Below are 19,567 nucleotides of genomic sequence, written 5' to 3' on the forward strand. Positions count from 1 at the left end.
CCCTCAGTGGCACCTCCCATGCTGTTTTGGAGAATCCCCCAACCCTCTGGAGCAGATTTTATGGGGGCAGAGGGACATCAGGGAGAGAAGGGAAATGGCAAAAACCATCTCTTCCCCTTTTTGGCCAGTGGAAATGCTCCTCTGGATCTAAAGCCTTCCATGGATGGAAGGAGCCCATTCATTTGCAGAAGACAAAGTCTGAATCCAAGCCATAGAAATCTCTGTTCCTTTTCAGATATGTTATGTGAATGGTAACACATACATTAGCTGGAATGAATAAGCGTGTGCGTGTGCGCTTTTCTGTTCTACACCCCACACCCATTCACACGTGACACAAATGGTGCAAGAGGAGTTGATGTGCCCTTTCAGAGTTGTCTATGAAAATGCTCATCGTGAATTTGGTTGACTGTCACAGTCAAGGCTGACAAAAGGAAAGTATTCCTACACTCGGCACACAATTAACTTAAGAGAATTTGCTGCCAAAAAAATGTGGTGATGGTCACTGGCTGAGATGGCTCTCAAAATGGCCAAAGGCTACTTGGTGGCAGCATTTTGCACCGATTTTACACATTAAGCCAGTCTAGAAGCAACTGAGGCATGGGTGACTGATAAGAATATGGTTGTCACTGTCAATTCTTTCTGCATTGTATTTCCTTCTGACCTCACTGTTTACCCCCCCCCCCCTTATGTACTGTATATATACCTGAAACTCTTGATAACACTCCATGCATCTGATGAAGTGGGCTGTAATCCATGAAAGCTTATGCCAGAATAAATGTGCTCATCTTTAAAGCACCACATGACTCTTTGTTGTTTTTGCGGCAATAGACTAACAAGCCCTCCACCCCCGGAAATGAATGCCAGTCACCCATGCTCTGGTCACTTCTAGACTGACTTACTGTAATGCTGCAGCTGTTAAATAACATTTCTTATTATCACTGCCACCTGTACACCTAGGTAAAGTGATGGACCAAGGAGTACCCCAAGCTGTTCACCTGCTTCTTCAGGAGGAATGCAGCCCCATCCAAAACAGGTATCTTAATCCAGATTGCTGGAATGCCTGACTCAACCATACCTCCATCCTATCCGGATTGATGTTGTTCACTCTTATCCACCCCTGAATTGTCTTAAGGCACTGCTTTCTCACCTCTACTCTCTCCTCCATTAGTAGATGGAAATGAGAGGTAGAGTTGCATATTGTCATTGTACTGATGACTCTTGAGCTCAGACCTCTAGATGACTGCTCTCCCAATCGTTTCATATAGATGTTGAAAAGCATGGGAGATCAGATGGAAGCCTGTAGCACTCCAGAAATGAATGGTCATGGTGTAAAACAGCACTTCCCAGCACAATTTTGGGCAATTCTTTCCCCTTCCCATATTATTCAGAAGGGCCCTCTGATTCTCCAGAGATGCTTTTCAGGGGGATGCAGGAGGGAGGAGGGGATAGGAAACTCTTTTCTGTGAATGCCCTTAAGGTAAAAATCAGTTTTATGCAGGCTATGTTCCAACCATGTTTATTTTTCTCATTATTCCCCACTCATAATAAAAATCTGACAGTCTCTTATTATTTATTGATTCATTTCTTCTTAAGCTGTTGATTCTCATACCTATGTGTGTATACTTATGCTGTCCATAATCTATAACATAAAATTTACCTCCTGATGTTTGCTTTTATAACACTAATCCATCAGGAAGTAGTAAGTTAAAGGGGAAAAAAGTACAGACTCTATTTATGCCAAATAAACATGCTCTCACATTAATCTTATTTCATTCACCTTCTAAACCTTTGCATTGTAGGGTGTATTTCATGGATATATAATTTTAAAGGGTAGGGGTGGGGGACAAGTTTGGAAGGGAGAAAATGTTGCTTAAAAGGAGTAAATACGAAAATTCCTGATCAATATAGGGTAAGAAGTAGCTTTTCTAGTATTTAATTGGGTTTAATTCTTCTTTGCATAGATTCTGTGCTTGATAGAGAAGGTTGAGAATATCTAATCTGATTTTTTTTTAAAAAAACCATTTCATTGTATTTTCTTCATTTATTTTCTTCATATAATACGTCAGGTACTTTAACTTTTCTTCCATTTAAAGATGTCTTTTGAAACCATGTCCACTGTCATCTGAAGAACAGACAATAAAAGAAATGAATCAGCGTATCAGCCCAGGTTGTAATTCTTTTACCATATTATTATTTCATGATCTCACACACAGCTTGTGCGATTACTGAGGGGTGATTATTTGACACCACGTTGATTAGTTTGGGGCTTGCTTGTTTCCATGATATCACAGATGCAATTCAGAAATACATTTGTACATATATCTACATAGGATTGTAGTAATTTATGTGATCTTAATGGTTCTGAAAAAGTATACATATGAATGTGCTAGGGGAAAGTGAGTGAGTCAAATGGGATGGTGGGGGGAGATGAAGGAAGAGTGTCTTTATGAGCAGAACTTTGCAGTTCAAGGTCACATATAGTTTGGCCCCCAGCAATCCCAGTTATGTCCCAGTTTGCATGTAACCTGAAACCACTGTGGGTGAATTTCCATGCAGGGCTTTTTGCTATGTTGGTGCGTGCTGTTTTGAATATTTGGGGCACGATGGGGGCGCGGCATAGCTTCTTGTTGTTTGTGAACCTGGCAAGGGTGTGTTGTTGGAGTGGTTGAAAAGCCACCTGCAACCCCACACCCCATGGGTTCTGGGTGGCTTGCCAACTACCCAATAACCCATCCTTGCTGGGTTCGTATATAATGGGAAGCTATGGTGCACTCCCGCCGTGCCCAGAATATTTGAAATGGCGGCTTCCACAATGAGAGCTACGAAGAAATCGTGTCAGACTTTGAAGCTTTGGGAAGGAAACTCAAGAACTTTGGGGCCCAGATAGTTTTCTCATCCATCCTTCCAGTAGTTAGAAGAGGGATAGAGAGGGAAAGAAAAATACTACGGGTGAATGACTGGCTATGAAGGTGGTGCCAATGAGAGAGATTTGGATTCTGGGACCACAGGCTATACTTCCTGGAAGATGGACTGTTGGCAAGGGACGGGTTGCACCTCCCAAAGGCTGGGAAGAATGTGTTTGGCCACAGCATGAAGAACTTTATCAGGAGGGCTTTAAACTGAATCCTATGGGGAAGGGAGACGTAAAGTTGGGAGTAAAAATGGACGAAGGCTCATGCACTGCAACGGAGAGAACAGCTCTAATAGCACCCAATAATAGTCTTCAGAAACATGTAGGAAGAAAGCCAGACCATGAAGGACATGGTCTTTGATGTCTATATACTAATGCCCAAAGTATGGGGAACAAACTTGAACTCTTAATGCAGGAGGGAAATTATGACTTGATAGTTATAACTGAGATTTGGTGGGATGACTCTCATGACTGGAATACAGCAACTGAAGGATATAACTTGTTCAAAAAGAACAGGAGGAACAGAAAGGGATTGCACTATATGTTAAAAATACATATCTCTGCACAGAAATACAGCCCCTTGGTAGCCCCATCGAGAGCATCTGGATTAAAATAAATGGAGCAAAGAATAAAAAGAACCTGGTGGTCAGAGTCTACTACCGGCCACCCAATCAAGGAGAAGATGAGGATGAAACTTTCAAAAAACAAATAGCCAATGTTTCAAGGAAGCATGATGTAGTAATAGGGGACTTCAATTTCCCTGATCTTTGTTGGGAGACAAATTCTGCAAAACATGGCCCCTCAATGTTTTTTTGCAATGAAGCAATGAAGATGATCAGGGGACTGGAAACAAAGCCCTATGAGGAGAAACTGAAAGAACTGGGCATGTTTAGCCTTGAGAAGGGAAGACTGAGGGGAGATAGGATAGCACTCTTCAAGTACTTGAAAGTAGGGTTGGCGGAGAATTTCTCCCCGAAACTTCGGGGGGCCGAGCGCCAATGTGTTCGGCCCCCCGAAGAAGTTTCGGGGAGAAATTCTCCGCACCCCCCCCCGCACCCCCTCCGGGACGGGACTTACCTTTGCCGAAGGTCCCTCCCGGCGGCAGGTCCGGCCGGCGGTTCGGCGGGTCTTCATCCGGGGCGGGAGCGGCAGCCGGTCTTTCGACCGGCTGCCGCCACCGCCATTCCAATAAAAGAAAAAAAAAAAAACGCCCCCGTGATAGGCTACGTGACGATTAACGTAGCCTATCACGGCTAGATTTGCAAAGTCAGCCGTGATAGGCTACGTAAATCGTCACGTAGCCTATCACGGGTGACTTTAAAAAAAAAGCGTGTACGGATAATGGCGGCCCCCATAGGGAGCCGCCATTCCCGTTCCTTATTTGATCGCTGTAGTCTACGTAAATCTTTACGTAGACTATGGCGAAAATAAGGACAACGCTATTTGCGTTGCCCTTATTTTCGCCGTAGTCTACGTAAAGATTTACGTAGACTACAGTGACCAAATAAGGAACGCGAATGGCGGCTCCCTATGGGGGCCGCCATTTGTGTACGCGCTTTTTTTTTTTTTTTTAAGTCACCCGTGATAGGCTACGTGACGATGTACGTAGCCTATCACGGCTGACTTTGCAGATCTAGCCGTGATAGGCTACGTTAATCGTCACGTAGCCTATCACGGGGCCTTTTTTTTTTTAACTTTTTAGTTCGCGGCCAGGAGAGGCGAGGCGCCTCCTCCCCGGCCTGAATTTCGGCCGGGTGAGGCGGGAAGCCTCCCCCCCGGCCTGAACTTCACGGGGGGAGCAGTGAAGCGCCTCCCCCCCACCGCGAAAAGCTTCGAGGACAGGTAAGGGACTTTCGTGCACCCCTACTTGAAAGGTTGTCACAGAGAGGGGGGCCAGGATCTCTTCTCGATCATCTCAGAATGCAGGACACAGAATAATGAGCTCAAGTTACAGGAAGTCAGATTCCGGCTGAACATCAGGAAAAACTTCCTGACAGAACAATACGACAATGGAACCAATTACCTTGGGAGGCAGTGGGCTCTCCCACACTGGAGGTGTTCAAGATGAGGCTGGACAGCCATCTGTCAGGGATGCTCTGGCTTGGATTCCTGCATTGAGCAGCAGGTTGGACTCTATGGTCTTGTAGGCCCCTTCCAACCCTACTATTCTATGATTCTATTACTCTAAGCCCAGTGGGGAAATTCACCCACAGTGGCTTCTTGTTACATGCAAGCCAAGTCTCTCTCTGTGATACCAAACTGCAGCTTCTTCTCTCTCTAGGGAGAGAGTTCCTGGTATCCCAACTCTTAGGGCTCATTGAGGAAACATCAACCAACTATCCTGGTCTATCAACAAGCAATCTCACTAACAAAAGGAAGATCAGTCAGTCATAACAAGGGGAAGTTTATTTCTGAGATCAAAATTCTTAGAGATTACAGCTCTAAGAAGTGTACCTTATATTCAATTGGCAATTGCCCTGTTCATCATCTTTAGATGCTACCTGCCTGGCAGTTAACCCTTCAGAACACATACAGGTATGCAAAATTACCTGATTCTTACTAGATGGGTAAAAAAAAAACCACACCAAAGATCTATTGAGGTTGAGAAATCATTCCTGACAGCTGTTCACAAGAAAAGACGTGATGTTGCTTTAAAAATGCAGAATGGCATAGACCACAACAGAGCAATCTACTGTAACCAAATCTGTCTGATATAGGGTGATCAGTCCCAAGCAGACCTGGGATCTAGAAAGAGATGGAGTAATGACGCTGCACACAAGAGCTCTCCTAACCTTATATTGCTTTATGGATTACACCAATAAAATTTGTACGTCAAATCACAGATATCAGATATGAGTGGAATTTTATCCCTATGCAATCATACTTACCACTCACTATGGTGAGTGAGACTAGGGATGACTTCGTTTCACCACAGATTTTGGGGGGCCAAATGCACTGGCATTCGGCCTCACTGAGATCCGTGGCGGAATTCTCTGACATCCCTAAGTGCGACTTCGCTCCAGAGCTGATGGGGTCCCAAGGTGCACACCTTCCTGAGGTGCTGAGATCTTCATCTGGGACTGTTCCTAGGCCCACTTTATATCCTTTAGTTCCCAGTCACTGCGTTACCTCACAGATGTTTAGATCTTGACCCACAATTCGGTAGACTGTCTTATTGCTGATGGTGCAATGACCGTGGGTGAGCTGACCAGAAGCCTGCTTGTTATTCCACAGGATGTTGTAACTGCTGATACGACAGTTGCAGACTTTGGACTGGAAGGGCCTCTTCACTCAGTCTCCAGGAGGGCTCGTAGCATGATTTCTGAGGCCACTCATATTCCGTAGCTCACGGCCTGGCTGGAACCCACCATCACTCATACTACAGGAACTCATTCGCCTAAAATGCTGATGCATGCATGATAACGACACAGAATTAAATGTGAGCTAGGGATGTCAGAGAATTCCGCCATGGATCTCGGTGAGGCCGAATGCCAGTGCATTCGGCCCACCGAAATCTGTGGCAGAACAGCCTGCCACCCCCCCGCCACCCCACGGATCCTTACCTGGGGCGGATGTTCCGGGCGGCCGCAGCTCTGGCAGCGGCGGCGGCGGCAGTGGCTGGTCTTCCGACCGGCTGCCGCCGCCGCCATTTGCAGTCTTGTCGTGTTTTTTTTTTGTTTTTTTTACAGAGACGTGATAGGCTACGTAAAGATTTACATAGCCTATCACTGCTGGGTTAAAAACAAACAAACGCGTACGCAAATGGCGGCGGCTACAGCCACTGCCATTTTCATTTCTTATTTTTCACCGTCTTAGCCTATGTAAATATTTACGTAGACTATTACGGCGAAAATAAAGGGGAACGCAAATAGCGTAGCGGGCGCTATCTGCGTCCCTTTTTGATTCGCCGTTTTAGTCTACGTAAATATTTACGTAGGCTAAGACGGCGACAAATAAGGAATGCAAATGGTGGCGGCCATAGCCGCCGCCATTTGCATACACATGGTTTTTTTGTTTTTTGTTTTACCCAGAGCCTTCCGCAGCCGGAAATCAGAGCCTTCTGCAGAGCCGCCGCAGAGCACAGCCGGCCATCAAGGATTCCGGGGGGGAGGAATGGATTGCCTCCCCCCACATCGAGGATTCCGGGGGGAGGGACGGAACGCACCCCCCCCATGAACATAATCCGTGGAAATGTAAGTGACTTTTGTATATCCCTAAATGTGACACACAAAATGCAATGCCTAGTCTCACACTACCCCCCCCCCCGCCAAGGCTGGCTGATGGGGAGTTAGGATTGGGTGGTCCATCCACTGTGGAGGTCCCCAATATGCCCATGGAAAGCTCTGCGATTATAGGAGTGCCACTGTGGGTGTTCCCACTAGTGATAGGGGAGGGGACTAAATGGGGCATTCCAGGGCCATGATGGATCCACTGGATGCAAAGTCCCCTCATTCCCCCAACAGGCCACCAGAAACTGGCATAATTTTAGTGAGAGGGATAATTTTAAGGGGGGGGGAGACACGGGGGAAAAGACCAATCAAGAACTGTACTCCAGTGGTGGCTCTGCCATGGAGCTCCCTTCTCCAAAGTAATTAGGGTTGCTCTGCAAGTCAGAAACTGAATTCTGATGGCCAGCCACAAAATAAAACTGCCCTCCCAATCATGTCTCATACTAAATGGAAAGCTGTCTCAGGTTAAGAACATACAAACATAAGAACAGCCATGCTGGATCAGACCAAGGGTCCACCTAGTCCAACATTCTGTTCACACAGTGGCCAACCAGCTCTTGACCAGGAACCCACAAGCAGGACATGAGTGCAACAGCACCCTCCCAGCCATGTTCCCCAGCAACTGGTGTACATAGGCTCACTGCCTCTGGTACTGGAGATTTCAATGAACAAATTAAACAAATCAAAAAGTTGGTCATGAGACCCTGACAAGGCAAATGGGCTTGATGGCTTCACAAAGGGGCTGGTTGCTACATCAGTCCCTATTTGCGGTCTTGTTTGCAGATATGCAGGTTGTGGAGAATGAAGACAAGCGACTCCTGAACAACAAAGGTGATTTAATATAAAGACCACTATAATAAGCACAAGAGGTGGAAATGGGCTAGATGAACGACGAAGCTTCCCTTTAGTCCAAAGTGTCACAAGTAATATATTTAGTGGATTGCATCAAGGACGACATTTATCTGTTGAGTTGATCTGTCTTCAGCCTATCCCACACAAAGGCACTGAAAGTGGAAAGAAGTGAGAGGAAGAGATCATTTCATTCTCTGCCAAAGAATGCATGTTTGTGCTGAGATGCATGGTCCAGAATCTCAGTGTCACCAATAGAATTGCTTTCTAGAAGAATTTGTGCTGACACCAATATTTCACATGTACAGAAATACATGACATGAAAGATTATTTTTGTAGTGTCCCACTCAATGAGTAATATTTTTGGACATAGAGGTTTTGATCAGAGAATATGCAATTGCACGTGGTCCCTGGACACCAGTCTTAGTAGGACCCAGTTGAGAGATTTTATTGGAAAAATCATCGGACCAAGCAGAAATGGTGACTCTCATGGGATCATGCAATACCTGAATGCTGTGCAAAATCCAACGGACCTTGGAATTACACTAGATTGGAAATGAACTTTTATAGAACAGCTTCTGATATAGGGGGAAAACAACCAATCAAAATAAAGGAAATAAATTGAATTTCAAGGGGAGAGTATGTGGACATTGGTTCATTGTTGCTGTAGTCAATGTGGGTTTTAGACTAAGCTTCAAAGCATAGTCCTCTGGGCACTCACATCTGACCTAAGTATATGTGGCAATTGTCAGGACATAACAAGCAATCTTTCTTTCAGATTTGCCTACACTGAGCAAGGCCCATGTCAGTGTAAGGTCACAAGCCATAGGGGTGCAAGTACAGGTGTCCAGTCAGCACTCCATTCTCAGCTGAGCACATGAGAGCTAACAGGGCAGTTATGGCCCACGTAACTGGAGTGGATATGTCAAATGACCAGAACTGATGTACTGAATACAGTTTCCAGATGTATTTCCAGCTCCGTTAATCCACTGAGTTGTATTGTATACAATGGTGGCTTTGCCTTAATGGAAAATGCTTCTGCTCATGTAAGTTCAGGCACCCAATTTTCACCTGTCTCCCTACTCACTTAACTCCCCTTCCCAAAAAGCCACACAGTATTTAAGGGGGAGCCATGAAAACCAGGTGTCCCAACTTGTGTGTGTGCAAGCTACTGCTGGATACACTGGTTTATTTCTTTACCGTACCTTTTCTCTAACTCACAAAGACCTTATATGATCTGACTGGTATTGGAGGGAAAAATAGTAAACAATATAGATGTATCTATATATCCTTGCTGATTATTTTCACTGCTTTCTCTTTGGGATTTTATTTATTTTTTATTTTATTTATATCCCACATTTCCTCCAAGCAGCTCATGACAGCATACATGCCTCCCCCCCCCCACACCAATAATATCCTCAGATTCCTCACAAAAACCCTGTGAGGTAGGTTGGGGGGGGGGGAGAATGGCTCAAAGTCAACCAGTGAGGGGGGATTTGAACCAGGGTTTCCTCAGTCTTAGTCCAACACACTAACCACTACACCACACTGCTTCTTTATAGCATGATCCACCAGAGTGGCCTTTCCCAACCTGGTGCCCTCCAGATGTTTTGGATAGAACTCTCAGGATTCCTGATCATTGGCTGTGCTAGCAGGGGCTGATAGGGGTTGAAGTCCAAAACATTTGGAGGCATCCGGTTGGGGAAGAGTGCCCAGGAGCAAACTGTTCTAGATATTTGTTACTGTGGATAAAACAGGTGCCTGTGTCTATTCTACACAGGAAAAGTTCTACACAGTAGAATTCTTTCAAAGTTTATTATTTTCATCCCCATCAAATGATACTGGGATTTTTAAAAAGAAGTTCTTCTGGACTGACAATTGGGCTGTTTTCATTCTGTCATCTCATTACAAGCATGGATGCCCCCTTCATGTATATCATGCCCAGCGCTTAGATGACTATCTTGCTTTAATTTGCTCTATTTCTGAAATTTAGCATTTGTACCCCTGTCATGGTTAAAATAGTACCTATGCATTTTAAATGTAGCTTATTATGACAAATTCTTTTGTGCAGTTGGATAACAGTTAATTAAATGGGGACAATAGCAGGAAGAGGAGGCAGATGCCTCCAATTCACAGGAGAAACAAAGGTACAGCCAGGGAGATGCTGGGATGATTATTTGGTTCACTGGAAGTGCTAGCTAGGATCTTGGCCCTATTGTGAGAAACTTTCCTAACTTACATAGACTAATGATAGAGTATTTACACGCATATATGCCAATCCCATACTAAATCCAGTTAGCATAGAATAAGATCCAGTTAGTGTGGAATAGGAATGAGTTTGAATTTCTATGGATGTGACCTGCAGATTCCGCAGTGGACTGGCTTTTTCTGAGTCATGTGGACTCCCCAGACTTGTGGACTGTTTCTTCACTTTTGAGGGAGGGGATTTGTGCTAATTCTCATTAGTGCAAGTGCACATTAGTGGTAATGTGCATGTGCGCAAGTGCACATTAGGTAATGTGCATTAGTGCAAGTATGCATTAGCGCTAGTGTGAGTTAGTGGAAGTAGAAGAAAAATCAGGTTAAAAAAATCCAATTCCATCAATGAATGGAGGACGGAATGAAAGATGCTTGACAATTTTCTCAAAGCACAGACGGAACAGATTTAACAAAGTCCAGATATCCCAAGGGTGGAGGTCTCTTACAGCTCCCTGTGAGTTAAATCAGTTTCTATTGTGTAGACAGCCTCACCAGTCACAGGGATAGTTCAACAAATGCTCTCATTTCTTGCATTACATCCGGATGTCAAATGGAAATACCTCACAGGGAAAATGTCAGTCTTCTATCAACGGCAGTTCAGCGGAGGCTACCAACATCGACTGCGGAGCACCAGTGCATGAACGTGGGGTGTTTGGGCCATGATGTCACTGACCCTGCTGGGTCCTGCTAGCCAGTTGGCAGCCAAGTGTCTGCAAAGTGCTGAGTCAACAGCCCCTGTGCCTCTTCACAATGCCCTCCAGTAAGGGTGTCAGGTTGCTATGTAAAGGCATTCACTGGTGGAAGCTGCTAGCCTCCAAGGCACTGCTTCACAAGCTACCGCTGTCACTTTCTGTCTTGTGTATCTGTTGCAATTATGTCTGATGTGTTGCATGTGGTTAGTGATAACTTCCCAGGCCATCTTGTATAGGGACAGATTGCAATGAGTTCAGATTTCTATCAGTCCGACCTGCAGATTCCGCAGTGGACCAACTTTTTCCAAGTCGTGCAAATTCCAAAGATTCTCAGACCAGTTTTTCACTTTCGGGGTGGGGGTGGGGGTTGCACTAATTCAGATTATCACATTTGTGCAAGTGCAGATTAGCACAAATGCGAATTGAATTTGAGTGAATGCAAATTAGCATTAATGAGAATTAGCGCACATAGAACAAAATTCTGGTAAAAAAAACCCAATTCCGTCAATGAGTGGGTGACCGAGTGAAAGCTGCCTGACAATCCATAAAGCACAGATGGAACTGATTTAACGAAATCTGTTCATCCCTAATCTTGTGTACTTCTATTTAGTTTTAAATTGTTGTGGTGGTTGTTTTTAGAAACATAATTTTCTGGTTGAACATTATTTTTTTATATTCTCCCATACGTTACCGCTGTGCTGCATTACATTGCCCTCTGCCATTGCGTCACCATTTCAGGACCTTTTAATGCTTTTTAAAATTATTTCCCTTGTGGCCCTGCTCTTCTCCCTGAACTACATCACAACCTTTCATCAGCTGATTTAGGCTGCAATCATATACCTACTTCCTTGGGAGTCAAACCCATTGCACTGTATAGAATTCATTTCTGAGTAGATATGAATAGGGTTGTGCTGTCACTCACAGTCTGTCCCTGACTATCCTTCTACCAAGATTCTTTCAGTTACGCTTCTCTCCCTGTCCCCCCAACCTATGTGCCTGTAAACATTATTATGATTTTATGTAGCGCTCTCAGTTGTCCAGAGTGCTTTAAATGTTTTATTTCATTAGTTGTCATAACACCTGTCTAGCATCTGATTTTGAAGCTGAAACCCTAGGCATAAAGAACTTGGAAGCTTTGAGTTTTCCATTGCCTCATAAGCATCTCCCCACAAATCTTTGGCCATCTTCTCTCTGGAGTAATCCCATCATCACAGCTCCTTTCCAGCCCGTCATTGAACAAGAGGAGTGGTATTAGAATGTGTGAGGGAACCCCCAAAAACAGTCCAGAGGGAACTGAGCATGCTCTGTTGCCACAGAACATGCTCAGTAAACACTGAAGAGGAAAATCCCACACCAAGTGAGTTGCAGATCTCACTTATCCTCTTCTATCAGGCGCATTATTCCCGTGTCATCAATCTTCCTATTAACCCTATAGCAGACGTAAATTCTCCCCCCCCTTAGTTTTTCCGCTGTAGTTCTTTAATATCTTGCTGCTTCCTAATCTTCATTTCCTTCTCAACCAGGCCAGCTTGCTGTTAACCATGGTTAACTCTCTGACTCATGAGTTGCTATTTTTACTGCTAGGCTCCTCATTGCAGAAGTCTACTATCAGCTTACAAAATGTTTTGGATACCTAATTCAGTATGACTAAAATCTCCATGCATTTGTTCTATGGAACATTCCAGATGAGAAGGTTCGGTACCAAGGATCAGCAGACCGGGTCACAGCGCAGGGCATGCTCTTCCTCTTTGAAGTGTTCAATATCTCCTCCCTTTAATTTTGTGCTCTGTCTAGCTCATACATCAAAGAGCATTTATGAAATTATAATGAGTTAGCTAGAAAGGGAAAGAACAGGAGTGCAAGAGTGCAAGGAATGACTCAGTGTTCTAGGACAATTATTTAAATAAAGATGTTACCCTGTAGGCTGTAAATTAAAGCACACATTAACATACTGTGCATTTTATTTTAGGGGGGAAATACTTTAGCTTTCCTTTGACTGCAAGATACTACATTTGTGTCCATGCAATGTACATCTGTGTCTGTCCACCATCCATACAAGGAATAAACAGGCACGATGACGAGAAAACAGTGACGCTACGCATACACCACTGCAGAAAGCTGCCCAGAAGCAGGGATACCAGATTTTGTTGTCCACTTCAATTCAAGCATTAAATGGCCTTTTTGATTCTCCAGGCCCCCAGCCTCAGAATCCCTTCTGTAATCCTGCCACCTCTTTTAGCAGCTGACAGATGTGGCACCTACAGACATGTGAGGAACGTTTGTCCTAAAGATGATCATAAAAGGTAATGGAGAGAGCCATTATGTCTTTAGCTTGTCAAAAAAGGCCAGATCATTAATACTAAGATAATCTATCAATAAATTACACACTTTAATTGAAGGGAAAAACATCTTAGCCACGCTGATCTTTTTATTACTAAAACAACCTGAAGGGGATATGACTAATGGGATACAATTAAAATGGGCACTGTTCAGTTACTTGAGTCTTCTCACTTTTCCTTTGGAACATAGGTATGCATAGAATCATTTATTTGTAATTTTGCTCCGCAAGACATTAGATGGGATCCAAAGTGCTGCCTGAACCCATGGAAGGGGCTTGGAGAAAGCTGGTGCAGAAATGTTGACCTTTCTTTGAATGGCTGATCCCCCCACCCCAACTGTCCTGCTTTGAAACACCCTTGAAGTTTCAGAAGCGTTTGAAGGAGGCAGTGGAGGCTGGTGGCTCCGATGCCAGTGGGGCAGTGAATCCACTCTGGGTTTCCGTCAGAACCAGTCAGAATTCAAAAGGACCTATTGATGGTGCTTGGATAGCTCCTTTAGAGTTCTGGCTGAAACTCGAAGAGGATTCACCACCCCACTGACTTTGGAGCCACCAGCCTCCACTGGCTGGAGGCAATGGCTCAAAGGAAGCTGCTAACCTGGGTAAGGTCTGGGAGAAGACTGAAGGCTTATAGAGGAAGGCCAGGATCTCTCCTCGATCATCCCAGAGTGCAGGACACGGAATAATGGGCTCAAGTTACAGGAAGCCAGATTCCAGCTGAGCATCAGGAAAAACTTCCTGTTAGAGCAATACGACAATGGAACCAATTCCCTAGGGAGGTGGTGGGCTCTCCCAAGGCATTCAAGACCAGGCTGGACAGCCATCGGGGATGCTCTGACTTGGATTCCTGCACTGAGCAGGGGGTTGGACTCGATGGTCTTGTAGGCCCCTTCCAACCCTACTATTCTATGATTCTATAATATACATGCTGTCAGCTACACCTCTCTTCCCAGTTCAGCAGGTGCAGCTAGATCTGCTTCCTCATGATCTGCAGCCAAAATTTCCCCTCTTCAGGAGTAGACCCTTGCTCTGGAATAGACCTTGGGTGGAAGGCTCTTTTGGGTATCAGGTGGGCACTCCAACAACAACTCTCAGTCTCCTACCTGGTCCGCTTCTGCTACTGCTCTGGACAGCCGTGGGACAGGGGAGTAGGGTTCTCCAGAGCAGGGGTTGCAGTGGTTCTTTGGAAACCCAGTCAAGCACAGTCATCCCTGTGACAGAACTCCTCAGGTTGCCCCAAGTCCTCTCTTGCAGTAGGGTTTGCTGCGGAATCCCAACTGTCGTCCTCCAAAGAGGTTTCCTCTAGGGATGTGCAAATCAGCAAAACTCGAATGCGTCAAGATTCTCCGAATTCCACCTCAAAGCTCATTCCAGCTTGTTTCCATATCAGATTATGAGATGTGTTTTTCTCTTCACATGAAAATTCATACATATATTTTCATGCGCATTTTCCCAAACGTCAATTGTGTGCATTTTTCAAATGGATGCATTTTCTCCCATTGATTAAGGTATGTTTGTGCTCATGTGGCAGAATGTTTCTGGACTTTACCAGTTCAGACAGGTAAGTGATCACATTTTTAAGTATCCTCCATATTGTCAAGGCCCAGGAGTCAAGCAGTGACATGGACTTGCAGGCTGAAGAACCAGTGGTGCCAACAGAGGAAACGCCAGGCCTGAGCACCACTGCAGAACCTGAGACGCCTGAGCTTGAGCTGCCAGAAACCCCTGAGCCTAAGCTACATAGACACCATGTTGAAGACCCCTGTTATGCAGTGTGTGTGCATGCATGCGTGCGTGCGTGCGTGAAGGGAGTTAGCTGATGTATTTTTGTTTAATGCTGTAATTATAAAGCTTTTCCTGATGTCTTGCCTTCTTCCCTTTCCTCAGCCTGTTTTGCAAGCAGAACTGTTCGATTTTATTGTTGAGAGTAAGTACAACACCCGCAACAGCATTCCCTCCAACATTTGACAGATGAAACAACTCTGTATGCCTTGTGGTAAGTAAAAAGGACATTCGTAAAGTGGTCGTGAGCAAAGCACGTGACTGTGGTCTGGTTCTAATACCCTGCCAAAGAATAAGCATGCCAATGTATAGATTTCCCCCTACAAATGCAGTACAAATAAAATGGCTCTGAGATGGCAAAATATCTGGCTGGCACGCGCTAGTACATTAGGAAAAAAACAGGCACAAATAATATACACTGCTAAAATGGGCACCATGCCTATGCAGTTGGGGAAGTACCACAACTGGGTGGCAGAGTACCTGTTTTGCATGCAGAAGGATCCAGGTTCAACCACTGGCATCTCTAGTTAGAGGATCAGTTAGAAAGTGATGTGAAGGAACTCTGCCTGATTCCTAGAGGACCAGTGCCAGTCACACAGCAGACGATGCTAAGCTGGATGGCAAATAGTCTGACCTGGTATAAGTAGGGATGTATGAAAGTCACTTACCTTTTCGAAGGGTGACATTCATGGTGGTGGGGAGGCGCTCCATCCCTCCCCCCGAAATTCTGGCTGGGGGGGGAGGCGCTCCGTCCCTCCCCCCTGAAATTCTGGCCAGCTGGCTCCACTCTGCAGGGATTCTGCGGAGCCGCCAGCCGGCTCCACAGCGGCCGGACATCCGGCCGCTGGCTAGCAGGGACGCAAATGGCGGTGGCCGTAGCCGCCGCCATTTGCGTCCCTGCAGTCAGCCGTGATAGGCTACGTAAATGTTTACGTAGCCTATCACGGCTGATTTAAAAGAAAAAAAATGCGCGTACGCAAATGGCGGCGCCCATGGGCGCCGCCATTTGTGTTCCTTATTTTGGCACGTCTTAGTCTACATAAACATTTACGTAGACTAAGACGGCGAAAATAAGGGGAACGCAAATAGCGTAGTGTCTACGTTATTTGCGTTCCCCTTATTTTCGCTGTCTTAGTCTAAGTAAATGTTTATGTAGACTAAGACCTTCCAAAATGAGGAACGCAAATGGCGGTGCCCATGGGCGCCGCCATTTGCGTACGCACGTTTTTTTTCTTTCTTTTAAATCAGCCGTGATAGGCTACGTAAACATTTACGTAGCCTATCACGGTGTTTTTAAAAAATCTAGCTGTGATAGGCTACATAAATCTTTATGTAGCCTATCATGTTTTTTTGTTTTTTTAACTGGAAATGGTGGCGGCAGCAGCCAGTTGGAAGACCGGCCGCCGCAGCCGCCGCTGCCGAACCGCCGCCGGAGCCGCCACTGCCAGGAAGATCCGCCCAAGGTAAGTCCCGTCCCGGGGGGCGCAGGGGGGCAGACCGTTCCACCACCGATTTCGGGGGGCCGAATGCGCTGGCATTCGGCCTCCCCGAGATCTGTGGCGGAATTCTCTGACATCCCTAGGTATAAGGCAGCTTCTTATGAAATAGGTGCAGGAAATGTTGTATGTGTGACAGTAGCCACATGCAGGCATTCAACTGAGTGGAGAGCAAAAGTGGGGAGGGAGATGTGGGTGTGCACATAAGCCCCGGCCCCAACATCCCGATGCACCCAGCTGTCAATTAGACCTTCATGCGCAAAGCATAAAGGTCTGAAAAGGCTTCTGCAGGTGCGTTCAGCTTGCAGCTTTTAGAAAACTGCAGATTGTGAGCTTTCTGCATAAGGCTGTTAATCCACCATGTCTACTTTTGGTTTCGTCGCACAACTGAGATCCGATTTCTACACAGAGAGCTTTTCTTTTCCTACTTTTCTGCTACATGGCCTCTAGGTGGTGCTGTGCTATAGTGGAATACAGCAGTTACGCAAGAGGAAAAAGCATTTTCGTTCACTTTCACAAATAATACCGCATTTCACCTGGTCTAAGAAAAGTTGCTGAAAGTGCTGTTTAAAAACAGAAGTGAAGGGTCATGACATCATCTAAAGAACCCGTAAACAACTGTGAGTACAGAAAGACAAGTGCACAATAAATGCCTCATGTAGAAAAGGACAGTTTTAATCTTGGGAGAGTTACTTGAATTATTATGTTTTAATGTTCAGTTTAATGTACAGTTAAAGAGCCTCGTGTGGCACAGAGTGGTAGGCGGCAGTATCGCAAACGAAACTCTCCCCGTGACCTGAGTTCGATCCCAGTGGAAGCCAGGTCTCGGGTAGCCGGCTCAGGTCGACTCAGCCTTCCATCCTTCCGAGGTCGGTAAAATGAGTACCCAGCTTGCTGGGGGAAAGGTAGTCACGAATGGGCTTACAGTGGTAAGCCACCCCGCTATAGTCTGCCATGAAAATGCCAGCGTAAGCGGCATCCCTCTAGGGGTCAGCAATGACCCAGTGCTTGCACAGGAGGAACCTTTCCTTTCCTAATGTACAGTTAATCATCAGTTTACTTTTGCCCTACATGGAAGCAAGGTGAATGCTTCCATAGGGCTAATGTTGGACATGGATCTTATTTCTTAATCAAGCTCTGTGACACCACCTGAAATTAATTTTAAAAAATATGGTAGCTTACAGCTATTGTGTAGGCAGCACATGTCCATTTTGTGTGGGACGCAGCAAAATTATTTCCCCTGAACAGCAAGCAGAATGTAGGACCAAAGCCCAATGAGACTGGAAAGGTAAATTCACCACCAAATATAATGCCTGGCAAAATAACTGCTGATCAATTCACTCCTCACACATCTTAAGCTATATACTGAAATATTTGGAATATCATTGATGATTTGTCAAAATTATACAGTCAAACTGCTGTATAATATGATAATATAAAAAACAAAAACAGGCTGGCTGTTTTGCACAGGAGTCTTTTCTTAATAAGGAGATGTATTGGCCCCAGGAGCGTAGCCAAGTCATTTATAGTGTTAGAGGGGCCTAGAGATCAATAATGCTTGCTTAAGTTCATTATTGGTGCAATTCCCATGCTAGTAAGCCTCTGAGCATGTGCAGGTGAGTCAAAAGGCTCTTGGATCCAGAACTGTCACTTGAGGCACAGGTGAACTCAGTGGCACGGAGCACTTTTTATCAGCTTAGGCTGGTATACCAACTACACCCTTATCTGGACAGAGATAGCCTTGCTACAGTTATCCATGCTCTGATAACTTCTCGTCTGGATTACTGCAATGCGTTATACGTGGGGCTGCCTTTGAAAATGGCCCAGAAACTTCAGCTGGTCCAAAATAGGGCAGCAAGATTATTAACAGGGACTGGCCTGCGAGCTCATATTACGCCAGTACTTTTCCAGCTACACTGGCTGCCAGTCCATTTCCAGGCCCGATTCAAAGTGCTGGTGTTAACATTCAAAGCCCTTAATGGCTTGGGGCCAGGTTACCTGAAGGATCGCCTCCTCCCATATGTGCCTGCCTGGACCTTAAGATCATCGGCAGCGGCCCTTCTCTGTGAGCCCCTGCCAAAGGAAGTGAGGCGAGTGGCTACTAGGAGGAGGGCTTTTTCTGCTGTGGCATCCCGGCTCTGGAATGAGCTCCCTAGTGAGGTTCGCCTGGCATCTACATTGTATTCCTTTCGGCGCCAGGTGAAGACCTTTTTATTTTCCCAGGCATTTTAGCGTTTTAGCTTTCTAAATTTTTATCTTTGCTGTTTTAAATCTGTATTTTAAACTCCTGCACTGCTGCTAGGTTTTATTGTGGTTGTATTGTTATATTGTGGTTTTAATGTTCTATATATTTTAAATTGTTTTATTGTGTGTTGTTTGGTTTTAATTTTTGTGAACCGCCCAGAGAGCTTCGGCTATTGGGCAGTACAGAAATGAAATAAATTAAATAAATAAATAAATAAATGACAGCCTTCTCAGTGCATTCCTTATTAATGAGTAGAAAGCCTTATCAAGCACTCTGCTTGGGAAACGAAGTTTGTTTGCAGGGGGCTGTGCTTGAGAACCAAACACTCCTAGCCTATGCGGGGAATGAACGCTAGGGGTGCTTGCTAGTGTTGTGCTGCTGACTGCTGACCTCCAGAGTCACTGCTGACCTGTAGAGTATAAGACCCATTGTACCCCATGGCTCATGGTTCAGAGGAGCTGTCTGATCCAACCATTGGGTATGCCTGTGTGCTGTAAGTTACCCCATAAAGTGCTCCTTGTAAGTAAACCTTTGAGGCTGATGTATCACTATCTTGGCACTTCTAACCTAAGAGTTCAACGCCCACTGCAGGGGCGATATAGAAGGAAGAAACATTGGCCAGCTGTGGGTGTGTGTACTGCAGGCTGCCACTACACTAGAGCAACTGAAGAATGATGTGGGGACCCATTTGACTTGACACATCTGCCAAAGATCTGTGCATGTGCCAAGACCTGTCACAGTCTGCATGGAGAGGTTTTAAGCCATG

The 19,567-nt window shown here is 45.3% G+C and overlaps 1 protein-coding gene across 6 annotated transcripts in view; it reads left to right on the forward strand.

Moving 5' to 3' along the window:
- LOC146359620 (uncharacterized) overlaps positions 1-8,627 on the forward strand; it is a 38,749-nt gene extending 30,122 nt beyond the window's left edge. Inside the window, exons 2-6 of one of the 6 annotated variants that reach the window (XR_014787294.1) lie at positions 958-1,033; positions 2,094-2,167; positions 6,146-6,350; positions 6,943-7,104; positions 7,924-8,625. Coding sequence is in view for 2 of the 6 variants with exons in the window: in XM_084831828.1 (XP_084687954.1) it covers positions 958-1,033; positions 2,094-2,167; positions 5,406-5,446; positions 6,943-7,104; positions 7,924-7,962 (392 nt within the window). In the remaining 4 variants the exon portion in view is untranslated. Of the gene's footprint in view, positions 1-957; positions 1,034-2,093; positions 2,168-5,405; positions 5,447-6,145; positions 6,351-6,942; positions 7,105-7,923 lie in introns of all 6 variants that reach the window. The other 5 variants (XM_084831828.1, XR_014787291.1, XR_014787292.1 and 2 more) reach the window with 5 other exon arrangements.
- The last annotated feature ends 10,940 nt before the right edge of the window (positions 8,628-19,567 follow it).

The sequence above is a fragment of the Heloderma suspectum genome, chromosome 1 (assembly GCF_057233095.1).
Source record: "Heloderma suspectum isolate Gila_16-S chromosome 1, 16-S_ref, whole genome shotgun sequence".
Lineage (NCBI taxonomy): Eukaryota > Metazoa > Chordata > Lepidosauria > Squamata > Helodermatidae > Heloderma > Heloderma suspectum.